The sequence below is a fragment of the Thalassophryne amazonica genome, chromosome 13, assembly GCF_902500255.1.
Source record: "Thalassophryne amazonica chromosome 13, fThaAma1.1, whole genome shotgun sequence".
In the NCBI taxonomy this organism is placed as follows: Eukaryota; Metazoa; Chordata; class Actinopteri; order Batrachoidiformes; family Batrachoididae; genus Thalassophryne; species Thalassophryne amazonica.
The window spans coordinates 41,973,859-41,986,661 of record NC_047115.1 but is presented as its reverse complement, the minus strand read 5'-3'; the positions used below and the strand labels follow the sequence as shown (position 1 = coordinate 41,986,661).

Below are 12,803 nucleotides of genomic sequence, written 5' to 3'. Positions count from 1 at the left end.
GACACTATGGTGGTTGACAAAAGAAAGATGACTGCAGTTTTTAGATTAGAGTAGATTAGATTAGATAAAATTTATTAATCCCATGGGAAGACTCCCTCAGGGATTCCAGCAGCAATATATAGCAGCACACAGAGTAAGAAGCACACAGAGTATCAAAAGTAGAAGTTAAAAACCATTTTCAGAAAGTAAATACAAATATAAATACCAGAAATACTCCTTGCTACTGCCTTACTGGCTACTACTATGTTCCTCTCCTTCACGTCACCTGTCTTCCTGTTACTCCTCCTCCCCCTAAGTGAGGAGGAGGGGCAAAGGAGTTTTTCAGTCTGTTGGTCCTGCACTTGGGATCAATGTGGCAATCCCATCTGACAGCATAACCTGGTCTCACGGCAAGTCGTGATTCAGCAGCACGAATTATACATTAATCTATTGGTTCGTGATATTGTGATGAAAAGCGCCTCATTTTCATCACGGCAGCAGAAATTCATTCTAATTCATTCCGTGATGGCTACACGGAATTAAAAGAGAAGCGGGGGGGGGGGGGGTGATTATGGTTAGGATGGGGGAAGGAGTAGGATTAGGTTATGGTTAAGGTTACGGTTGGGGGTAAGAGTAGGGTTAGTAATAGTGAGTTTAAAAAAAAACATCCATCCATCCATCCATTTTCTTCCGCTTTATCCGGAGTCGGGTCGTGGGGGCAGCAGCTCAAGCAAAACCCCATTGTGAAAATTTGACTCATTTCATAAAACCAGTGTAAACCGAGCATAGGAAGGTTTGGGAGCAGTGTGGATTCTACTCCGTTGAAATTCTATTGCCAAAATGATTATTGATGCATTAAATATGCAGTGGGGGTGGTGGGGTTGAGAGGGGGAGCCCCAGCATTGTGCTAATGTTTAAAACATAGCAACAAGGGTCATGTGACATCACATGAAATCAATCAAATCTGTCATCTAGACTCACCAGTCCAGTCAGTGGGTGTGCAGCGGGCCATCTTGTTCTCAGTAATACTCACTGGATTTTTCTGTGTTTTTCAATTATGACACTTAAACCAATGGGAAAGTGCATGTCTTTTCTGCACATAAATCAGCAAAACAATAAATTGCATTTTGTTTTTCAAAAATAAATTAGCTCGCATTGGAGAAATGTACCACTTGAACATGACTGATGAAAACACTTCATGATGTCCGTCTTGTAAATCTTATCAAAAGTCCAGATTTAAGACCTGTCTCTGCTGTGAACATATTGCCCCCCACCCCCCCAAAAAAAGGATCTTGTGGGGCCCTTGGGAGCCAGAAAGGTAGTCTATGCGCTTGTGCGTGTACTTCTGCATTTGTGGGTGTGCGCGCTCCGCCTGTCTGTGTGTATGGGAGCAAAGACTGACCCGAGAGGCCCAGCTAGTTACAGCTTCTCTGCTGGAGACCACCACTTTCACAAAACAAGCATTGTTGGTACAGAGTTCCAGACACCAGAGACACACACACACTTTTGAACAACTCATATGCACACACACATACACACACTTATACAAAAATAATTTAAAACCACAGGCAAAACCACACCCACAGTTTGAAACCAGAAGTCGGTGTTCTGTCGACTCTCAATAATTTCTTTGAAAAAAAAGCATGTTTCTCCCACCACACTTTTATGCACAAACACATACACACATTGTATGAAATGTGGATTGTTATTACTAACAATAGCCCTTGGGTGGTTGGCACGACTATTATTGTAGGTATTTCCATGCTAATTATGTGTGACTGACAGCATGTCAAAAACATTTAGTGGAAATAATGTGGTGAGCTGGAAATTCTGAGGTGGAATTACTGTTTTTTTTTTTTTAAGAGTATTTTCCTGCAGCACCAAACAAAGGAAACTCAGATCCAAAGTCCTGTGCCAAAACCAGCATAGATGCAAAAAGATATCATCATCGTCGTCAGAGGGAGTGGAGGTGATGGGGGGGTCAGCATCATGACCTCCACTCCTGGCTGCAGCTCTGCGGAGACCTCGTTGGCTGACAGGGCGTGTACGTCAGCACCTCTCTGCGCTCATGTACGTATAACCCCCACCCCCCGCCCCGATCCTCTGGCTGGTCAGAGGGATGCAAATGTAGTAGCAGCTCCAACTGTCCGACACAGAAGCAGCTCAGCGTGGAACCGGCAAAGTCAGAGAAGAGCAGAAGTGGAACATTTTTACGCACCGCTTCTTTTTTGTGTTTTTACGCACAGCTGTTTTGTGTGTGTTTTTACGCACACACTTTAAAGTCCTTTTGGCACGTCTTCAACAATCCATAGTTTTGTCCCTCATTTTGACTCACTGTTTGGATTTTGGATTTTGATTTTAGCATATAAATGGCAGCTGTCAGTGTACTTTCCTCGCACCTGTTCCTGCTGCTCCTGAACTGTTTCACTGGAGTTGCAGCGATTAGGATAATAAGTGGTTCCGAGAGCGCACAGGACGGCACCTTCTTCCACTCCTCGTCGGATTCCTTCTTACATGATCTGGACGGGGATGTAGTCTCCCAGCATATGTACAAACTCTACGAGAAATACAACCGAGAAAACCGCCTCAAAGAGGGAAACACTGTCAGAAGTTTCCGAGCGGGCCAAGGTGTGTGTTTTACACGTTGAATCGCTTCCTGCAATAGTTTTTAAATGTATGAAAGCAAACTATCCTCATTGGCCATTACAACACAAAGTGATCTGAAGCGCAAGTTTAAAAATATCCCTCAGGTGGAGCTGCAAAGCTCATTTAATCCCTCCATGGAAGTGCGCATGGTTCATCGAGACGTCCGAAAATAGGATGGATTGTTTTTGGAACAGTCTGAGAATGCATTCAGATGTTTTTTTGGAAGGGAGGCTGTGGGCACAATTTGTGACAACAGCTGCACCCCTTCTGCACAGGGTTTAAACAATTACCGACAGACCCGCAATATGCGCAAAGGTGCGTGCGTTTCTCCAAAAGCGCAATAGCAATTACGTACTGCAAACGCTCCTTGTGGCTGCAGGACATGTGTGACTCCACGTCCTGGAGTCAAGGGGGCTTAAACTTAACCACGCTTGCACTTCTCTGCCTGGTGCTGTTTTTTAATATAACTCCAGCTCAGGCATTTATGTCCCACAAAATTTCTCACGTGCCATATCATAATACAAGTGTATTACGCTGCAGCTCCAGGTAATTCAAGGAGAGATGTAAGAGAGTTATCACAACAATGTGAGATCTGTTAAAGCTGCTGTGGCTGCTCAGACAGTACTGGCTGTATCAGGCTTAAAGGGGAGCTTTAAGAGAAATGGCTGTAAGCATTTCCATATGCAGGCTGAATCCTAGGTAATGTATATCGCTTGAGTCATTCCATACTTCCGCTGAACTCTTATACAATGAACAATAACTCTGCTGTTGAAGTTCATGTTGATCATGAATATGTAGTTCTTTCGGCTCCCGCCACCCGTGCCGGCTCCACGTCTGGAGTCTGGTTCCTCTCAGGGCACCTTCTAAATCCTTACCAAAGCAGTAACCAACCTCCAGTTTCAGTCCTGTGACACAGAATCCTGTTTAAGTGGATTAGTTTGGACTTTATTGGGATCACAACCAAATTTCACACTTTGTTGTAAACCATTTGCTATTCATATGGGACGTCATTACCAAATGTTCATTCCTACTTTCTTACAGAACTAATGATCAATTATAGTAAGAGCTTGAGTAAAAAAGTGCAATAAAAGTTGGAGACTGCAGGTTTGGAAACATAAAGCATGAAGTAAACAGTAGCTGATTACTGCGCTGTTTTAGGGAAAACATCAATACATTTGTTCTTTTATGACGATAAAAACTATAAGAAACATTTTAGTTTAATGAACACAGATTTGTCAGTTAAAGCCATTACCTTTATTCAGTGAGATAGTATTCACTTCGCTTAGCAGTGACTCACTACCTCTGCCAACAAAGTTGGAGGAGGTTATGTTTTCGGCCCTGTTTGTTTGTCAGTTTGTCCGTCTGTTTGTCTGAATGTGAAGAGCCTGGAGCACACAATTTTTCATATATTGATATGAATTTTTTTTACTGAAGATTCATATATTGATAGACAAGAACAGATTAAATTTTCAAGGTCATGGGTCAAAGGTCAAAGTCACGAAACAGCTTAGAAAATTGGAAAAATCCCAATTGTTAACACTGAATGAATTTTACTCTGTCAAAAAAGATCAAATTTCTTTCACATTTGAAAGTGTTATGTGTATCCTTTATCGACTGACAAAGTTTGATCCGGATCATGTAACATTGAAAACCCCATTTAATGTCTATTTTACATTATATCTTAGTCAAACACGCCCCAATCACTCTCATATTTGAAAGTGAGGTGCAAACTGGCACTCACTATCACCTGACAAAGTTTGATCCAGATCTGATCCGGACTGTGGATTTTGTGGACATTTGAATTTAATAATGAAATGCTCATTTGGTGTACATTTTGCATTATATCTCAGTCAAAAGTGTATCAGTCACCCTCATTTTTCTGTTATGGATTTACAACCCCAATTCTAATGAAGTTGGGATGTTGTGTAAAATGTAAATAAAAACAGAATACAATGATTTGCAAATCCTCTTCAACCTATTTTCAATTGAATACACCACAAGACAAGATATTTAATGTTCAAACTGATAGACTTTTTTGTTTTTGTGCAAATATCTGCTCATCTTGAAATGGATACCTGCAACACATTTCAAAAAAGGTGGGACAGTGGCAACAAAAGACTGGGAAAGTTGATAAATACTCAAAGAACACATGTTTGGAACATTCCAGATGAACAGATTAATTGGAAACAGGTGAGTGTCATGATTGGGTATAAAAGGAGCATCCCCAAAAGGCTCAGACGTTCACAAGCAAAGATGAGGCGAGGGTCACCACTTTGTGAACAACTGCGTGAAAAAGTAGTCCAACAGTTTAAGAACAATGTTTCTCAATGTTCAATTGCAATGAATTATGGATTCCATCATCTACAGTCCATAATATAATCAGAAGATTCAGAGAATCTGGAGAACTTTCTACACATAAGCGGCAAGGCCAAAAACCAACATTGAATGCCCGTGACCTTCGATCCGTCAGGCGGCACTGCATTAAAACCGACATCATTGTGTAAAGGATCTTACTGTGTGGGCTCAGGAACACTTCAGGAAACCACTGTCAGTTAGCACAGTCCGTCACTACATCTATAAGTGCAAGTTAAAACTCTTCCATGCAAAGAGAAAGCCATACATCAACAACATCCAGAAATGCCGCCGCCTTCTCTCTGCCTGAGCTCATTTGAAATGGACAGAGGCAAAGTTTAAGTGTACTGTGGTCTGATGAGTCCACATTTCAAATTGTTTTTGGAAATCATGGACGTCATGTCCTCCAGACAAAAGAGGAAAAAGACCATCTAGATTGTTACCAGATTGTTACCAAAGTTCAAAAGCCAGATGGTATGGGGGTGTGTTAGTGCCCATGGCATGGGCAACTTACACATCTGTGATAGCACCATCAATGCTGAATGGTACATCCAGGTTTTGGAGCAACACATGCTGCCATCCAAGCAACGTCTTTTTCAGGGACGTCCCTGCTTATTTCAGCAAGACAATGCCAAGCCACATTCTGCACGTGTTACAACAGCGTGGCTTTGTCGTAAAAGAGTGCGGGTACTAGACTGGCCTGCCTGCAGTCCAGACCTGTCACCCATTGAAAATGTGTGGCGCATTATGAAGCGCAAAATACGACAACGGAGACCCCGGACTGTTGAAGAACTGAAGTCATACATCAAGCAAGAATGGGAAAGAATTCCACCTACAAAGCTTCAACAATTAGTGTCCTCAGTTCCCAAATGCTTATTGAGTGATGTTAGAAGAAAAGGTGATGTAACACAGTGGTAAACATACCACTGTCCCAGCTTTTTTGAAACGTGTTTCAGGCATCCATTTCAAAATGAGCAAATATTTGCACAAAAAAGTTCATCAGTTTGAACATTAAATATCTTGTCTTTGTGGTGTATTCAATTGAATATGGGTTGAAGAGGATTTGCAAATCATTGTATTCTGTTTTTATTTACATTTTACACAACATCCCAACTTCATTGGAATTGGGGTTGTACCTACACCACCAAAATTGGATGGTGGTTCCAATTTTATGCTTGTCTGTCAGAAACCAAGTACCAAAAAGCAATGGCAAATTGTGCATAGCAGAGATAACCAATGTTCTGTAAAAATTATCTGAAAAAGAATGCAGAAACTGAAAAAGTAAAAAAAAACAACAAAAAAAAAAAACCTGACAACACCACACAAAAAAACTTTGATTCAAGTGCATGAACTAAATACATACTCCTGACATTTCATAACATCTAATTTAACTTCTGAAAGGCCACTTCTAACATGACTTTCACCTTGAAAAATTTTCCAAGATAAAATTTTGTGGAATTGGAAACTAGTGTTGGCGGAGGTTTGCGCTCTATAAGCACAGTGGTCTAGTTTAAAATTCAAGTACCATTTTAGCTAGTTTTTATTATGCTAGCTTTATGTTTAATTCATTTGTTATTAATTTTTTGATTGTATTCAATGCGGCATTAGCTTTGTATTCGGGTTTGTATTTGGCTAGCACATTGTGCTAGCTTTATAGCCAGTTAGTTTTAGATTTAGTCAGATTTTCTGTTTTCTTTACATTATGTTATATTTGTATTTAGCTATAGCTTTAGCTTCAGTTACTTTTTTATCATATTAGCTTTATGTTAATTATTTTGCAGTTCAGTTAGCCTTATATATTGTTATTTTTGTATTTAGCTAATTACCATTAGATTCAGTTCGCTTTACAGTTAGTTTTATATAATGGCAGCTTTATATTTAGTGTTTGAAATCCATTTGGCTTTACACTAGAGGTGGGCGATACCGGGTATTTTGGTATTGATCCGATACCAAGTTAATAGAGGCCCAGTATTGCCAATATCGATACCGATACTTTTTCATATTTAGTTTCATAGATCCAAAGGATCCAAAAGACCTAGGATAGAATTTTGCCAAACATTGTACGTGACAACAAAATACTTTATTATCACAATCAACATTTTTGTTTAAAAAAATATCACTCAACACAACTTAAAATCTCCATAGGTAAAGGGCTGACTCGAGGAGAGTGCTGAGTGGGCGGGCCGGGCTGAGCCTACGTGCATGGCTGTTGACTGGCGTTGCTGAGCCACGTGACGGCGCAACAACAAAAGACCGGGGGGGGGGGGGGGCGCTGCTCTGTGTTGTGTGACACAGCGCAGCGCTGCTCTTACAGACAGAGAGTAGACTTTGATGACTCTGCGTGCGCAGCAGTCAGTGTGTGCGGGAAAGAAAAAAGCTTGAGTATCGATCTTTTTACACGAGGATCATTCAATATCAATTCCAGCATTGGTATCGATATTATCGATATTAGGATCGATCCACCCACCTCTAGTTTACACTCCAACACAAGCTTGTCGAGGAATGTTCCATTTAAAATGCAGTGAGTGAGTTAGTGAACAGATAGATAGATAGATAGATAGATAGATAGATAGATAGATAGATAGATAGATAGATAGATAGATAGATAGATAGATAGATAGATAGATAGATAGATAGATAGATAGATAGATAGATAGATAGATAGATAGATAGATAGATAGATAGATAGATAGATAGATAGATAGATAGATAGATAGATAGATGTTTTGTATTCTTTTTTAGTTATATTTTCATTATGTTAGATTTATGTTTGGTTATTTTGATGTTACTATTCAATTCACTTCAAATTATTTAGCTTTTCGATTGGCTTTATAATTTTACTTTCATGGACTGCAGCACTCACCTGACTGTAAGAACATCATAGGTTCGGTTCCCATGCCAAACCCAGCTCCTCTTGGTGTCCTACATGTTTTTTTCTGATCTGCTTGGAGACAGGTCTCTGCTCAAGTGTAATCCAGATCAAAGTGTGTCAACCACATGACTTAATGTGTGCATTTGTCAGTGATCTATGTGTTGAAATGTTTGATTCTTTTTCCTTGCAGATCTTGCTGACCACAGACTGATGTACCAACTAAACCTCACCACCCTCCAGGACTCTGAGGTCATTCTCTCAGCCACATTCCACTTCTTGCTTGATCGGCACCCTCAAAAGACCTGGTTCTGTAAACGCTTCAAGAGCCCATCCTGCCGTTTTCCAACCATCCACCCTTCTCCATCAGTCAGCCTCCTCTTTTACGCTGCCTCTTCAGTGTCAGGGGTCACCTCCGGGTCACTCCTAGGCAATGTGACCTTCCACCTCCACAGGAGAGGGGTGTGGCAGATGAAAGACGTGACCCAGGTCATAAAGGAGGCACGGGATAAGGATAATCTCCTCGTGTCAATAGAGTTGATCTTAGGCCCGCAGTACCAGAGCAAACCAGAGGGGAGACTTTCTGTTGGCAGCCTGCCGTACCTGTTACTGTATGCTGACGATCATGCCTTGGAGGAACCCAACAGTGTAGCTACAAGCCTTCAGAGATACGATCCATTCCTCGAGGGAGGAGAGGGCTCCCCTTCCTCAGAGCCCACTCCTCTCCTGCACTGGCCTAATTCCTCACCGGACTTAAAAGGACGTATTAGACGGGAAGCAAAAACACGGGCCGACACCATCCAAAACAACGAGCTGCCAGATGTTAGCTCCAAGCCCATCGAATACAGGAAGGAGGACCTTTGGGAGAGCACTTGGTACCTGGCACTTAAACCCAAACCTAAATCTGAAAAGAAGGAAAAGAGGACAAAGAGCCACGTCAACGCAGGAGCAGAGGAAAGCAGAGAACAGGACAGAGAAGTTCCTCTGGCTTTCAATGAAGGGCAAAAAACATCTCAGTCTGGTGACTCCTCTGTGAACAAATCCAACAACAAACACAGTCAAACGGTGGCTATCAGTGATAAAAGAAAGCATGAGCACAGAAAGGACAAGGATGGGAAACAGCACAAGGGGAATATAAATGCTCAGTCACCTGTTTTCAGTTTTGATGAGCAAACCATGCGTAAGGCCAGGAGGAGGCAGTGGGGCTACACCCAGCACAGAGGGTGCTCCAGGAGGAACCTCAGAGTAGATTTTGCGGACATTGGCTGGAGTGAGTGGATCATTGCGCCTAAGTCCTTTGATGCATACTACTGCGCTGGCACGTGTGGGTTCCCCATGCCGAAGGTAAGATTACAGACAGGATGTTTTTGTCACTGGTAGTTAGTCCCTGCAGTAGGGCAGTATTTGCTTCCAAAGCAGAAGGTTTCCTTTTTACAAGCACCTGTGCTCACTGGCAGGAAGGGCAATTTGTGCCACATACAATTCGCAGTAGTGATCTCAAGTAAAAAAGCTGAAGCTGAAAGTACTTACTAATTATTTCCTGCAGTAACAGTTTAGAAGCCGTGTGCTGTTACTGCAAAAATGTAGATGAGTAAGTGAGTGAGTTAGTTCATCCCAACCAGCTCATGTCGACAATAACTCACAAACGATAAATCCTATCATCTTGTAACTCACCAAATTAAAAGAACATACAATGAGGACAAACCCTATTGCATCTGCTAAACAATGATGCTCCACATGGATCAAAACAGCAACATTGTTAGTCTATGTAATATTCCATAGATGTCTCTGCCATCTGCTGGATGGTTAGTAGATATTAGGTCAATTATCGAAAAGTAAGAAGCTCACAAGCTAGTGACCCTTTGAGAAACATGATGCACTCTACCCAGCTAACAACTACAATGACGTTTTAGGGCCACACTGAGGGTTTTTTTTTTTTTAGCCATCAATAATAAAGTCGTAATATTATCAGAATAAAGTTGTAATTTTATGTGAAAAAAGTCATAATATTATGAGAATAAAGCAATTTTATGAGAAAAATCTTGTAATATTATGAGAACAAAGTCATAATATCACGAGAATAAAGTTGTCATTTTATGAGAAAAAACTTGTAATATTACAAGAATAAAGTCACAATATTACAAGAATAAATTTGTAATATTATGAGAACAAACTTGTAATTTTACAAGAATAAAGATGTAATTTTATGAGAGAATAACTCTGTATCTCAAAATGAGATCTGTAGAGCGCTTTGTTAAGTTGTACTTCAGTATAGGATATACAAATAAGGAAATACTTCATCTTTTGGTTCATCTGCACCACATTATCATTAGTATCAGAACTTTGAAAAGAATATGCAAGGAAATGTGTCTTTCCGGAGGAGGTACCACACAAACTTCACCTGTCGTTACAGCGATTTGGAGCTCCCAAAATCGCTCTTTCGTGGAATGGCTGGGACTGGCAGTCTGCAGTGTTATTGCTTCGCATATAAATACAGCTTTATTCTCATAATATTATGACTTTATTCTCTTAATATTCTGAATTTTTTTCTCATAAAATTATGACTTTATTCTCGAAGTCTTAAAAAACAAAAACAAAACTCAATCTGGCCCTAAGACACTGTTGTAAACAAGCTAGCAATCACTAGGAGAAAAATTATCTGCTCTGCCTAGCCAACAACCTAGTGACCACAGGAAAGAATAAGAAGAACTTTATTAATCCTGAACAAAATTGTTTGATGGCAATGTATGACAGAATGATTAAGTAATTAAATTTTATTATCGATAGAATGTTTGGCTGGAGATGGTGGCAACACTTTTCACAGGTACTGTTAATTAATGATGACAAACTTGAAAAACTAGTTTGAAATGGTTCAAAACCTTTGAAACACATTTCAAACACTGTTCTACAGTCCATATCCAAAAGGAAATCATCACAAGCCATGTTAAATGAGGTGTCGATATGTCAGCAGCTGTTTCAAAACTAATATTTCATAACATTACATTTGATTGGCACCAACAGATATTGAATCATATTAAAGTGACTGAACTAGGATTACATTAATTTCAACTTCTCATATAAAGTCTCCAGTCAACACAGGAGTTGTACATGTACGAGCATGCATGTTGCATGTTTGATTTAGTTCCAAAATGGCATGAAAATGAAGTCATGGAGCAATGCTAACTATATATTTTCCTTTCCCTACCTCTGCTCCATTTCATCTTTATCCTAGGTGACACGACCTTCCAATCATGCCACAATCCAGAGCATAGTCCGTGCCGTTGGGATCATCCCGGGGATTCCTGAGCCCTGCTGTGTCCCAGAGAAGATGAGCCCTCTGGCTGTGCTCTATCAGGATGAATCCCGGAACCCGGTCCTCAAGGTTTACCCCAAAATGTCTGTGCAGTCCTGCTCCTGCAGATAGAAAGCAGAGGACAGTGATGTCCGAGGACAAATCAGGGTGAGCGAGAACATGAACAAAGGAAAAAAACAGGACTAACAGAAAGTTTTATGATACTGGAAAAAAGTGAGTTTTCCCTTTGTAATTCTTTTTGGAGCACAAAGGAATCCCTTCCATCTCTCCTGCAGATTTTGTGAAACATCGATTGATGACTGCCTCAGCAAAAAGACCAGGCTGGGTCTCCATACATCACAGAAGCCCAGTTCTTTTATTATATTGAAGCTTCGACAGACGTACGAGAGCTCTTTTAATTTTTATCTCAGAATCTTCTTAGTGTTGAGCAGCACAACCCATTTTCTATCCATGTTCTGACTGCTTATAAAGACGAATTTATCAGGCAGCCTGCACAGACAACAGGTCATGAAGAAGATTTTAACACTTCCACATGCTGTTTGCAGCAGTTCTTTACTCACACACCACATTGTACATACATCTAATATTACTGTTGGGAAGACAGAAATGTTCTTGGACACTCTTGTTCCTTAAGAATAAGGATCAGATGAACTGTTAAAAGAGTATCTGGGACTTATTTGCACCACAATCTGTCTCGTAACACTTCAAGAATGTTATAACAAAACCATAATTATTTTTTTGTATTTTGAATATGCAGCTCAGTTGAATTTAAATTGCAATATTACTAGGTTATGTGATACTGTATTTTAGAAATTATGGTGTTTTGTACATGTATGTTGTTTAAATTATGAAAAGGTAGCTATCTATATATTAGAATTAAAAAGTAATTTAATCAGTTACTGCTGCTGGAATATTATTGTTTCATATATTTGTGTTATTTTTTTAAGAACAATTCTGATTAAACAAACAGGAAAAAAAGCACAATCCATGGGCGGGGCAAGATCTTTTTTGGGGGGTGGGGTCCTCATTCACAATAGCTGTTACCAGTGTTGTGTTTTAAGCATTTTGAAAACGGATTTTTTTTTTTTTACAGAATCGTGACAATTTTTATCATTTTAATAGTGCAAAACATTTTCCGAAGCACTTATTTTACTCTGTTTTATAATATTAAATTCTTTATTAATGAGTGTGGGTTTAACAGACATTTTCACTACCTCTCATTTGTTTACTTCAAACTGCCCGGTTTCTTTAGACCACCGTAGGCTATATAGACCTGAGTTTGGTTCCTTGTTAGGCTTCATGTCCATGTCCATGGTCAACGCACTTCCTCTGGATTGTCTCAATCCATCCAGCTGTATATGGATGCCAGCCTTGGCTAGGGAAGTAATCTTCAGCCTTTCCTCCCATCCAGGGAGATTCATAGACACTGATCTGCTTCACTCTATGAAATTAAAGGAGAACTGAGTAACATTATTACCTTAATTTTACAATTTGTGAATAATTGCCAAAGAAGGCTTTATTTCTAATGTTCATCATCATGACAAAGCCAAGAGAAAAAAGAAAAAAAAAATCCAAAACAAACAAACAAAACTGCTGTTGGAGGAAGCGAGAAAGAGAAAACAGCCTGACTTAGCGAGTGCTCAC

The 12,803-nt window shown here is 40.0% G+C and overlaps 1 protein-coding gene across 2 annotated transcripts; it reads left to right on the top strand.

Annotated features, from left to right (window-relative positions):
- The first annotated feature begins 2,119 nt into the window (after positions 1-2,119).
- On the top strand, positions 2,120-12,058 carry gdf10a (growth differentiation factor 10a). Of its 2 annotated transcripts, XM_034185377.1 has the most exons (4): positions 2,120-2,607; positions 5,029-5,035; positions 8,044-9,190; positions 11,079-12,058. In XM_034185377.1, the coding sequence occupies exons 1-4, from the start codon at positions 2,349-2,351 to the stop codon at positions 11,268-11,270; spliced, it is 1,605 nt and encodes a 534-aa protein (XP_034041268.1). In that variant the 5' UTR covers positions 2,120-2,348; the 3' UTR covers positions 11,271-12,058. The 2 variants fall into 2 exon arrangements, with proteins under 2 accessions (XP_034041268.1, XP_034041269.1); XM_034185378.1 differs by lacking the exon at positions 5,029-5,035 and having other exon boundaries at positions 8,040-9,190.
- Positions 12,059-12,803: the final 745 nt, after the last annotated feature.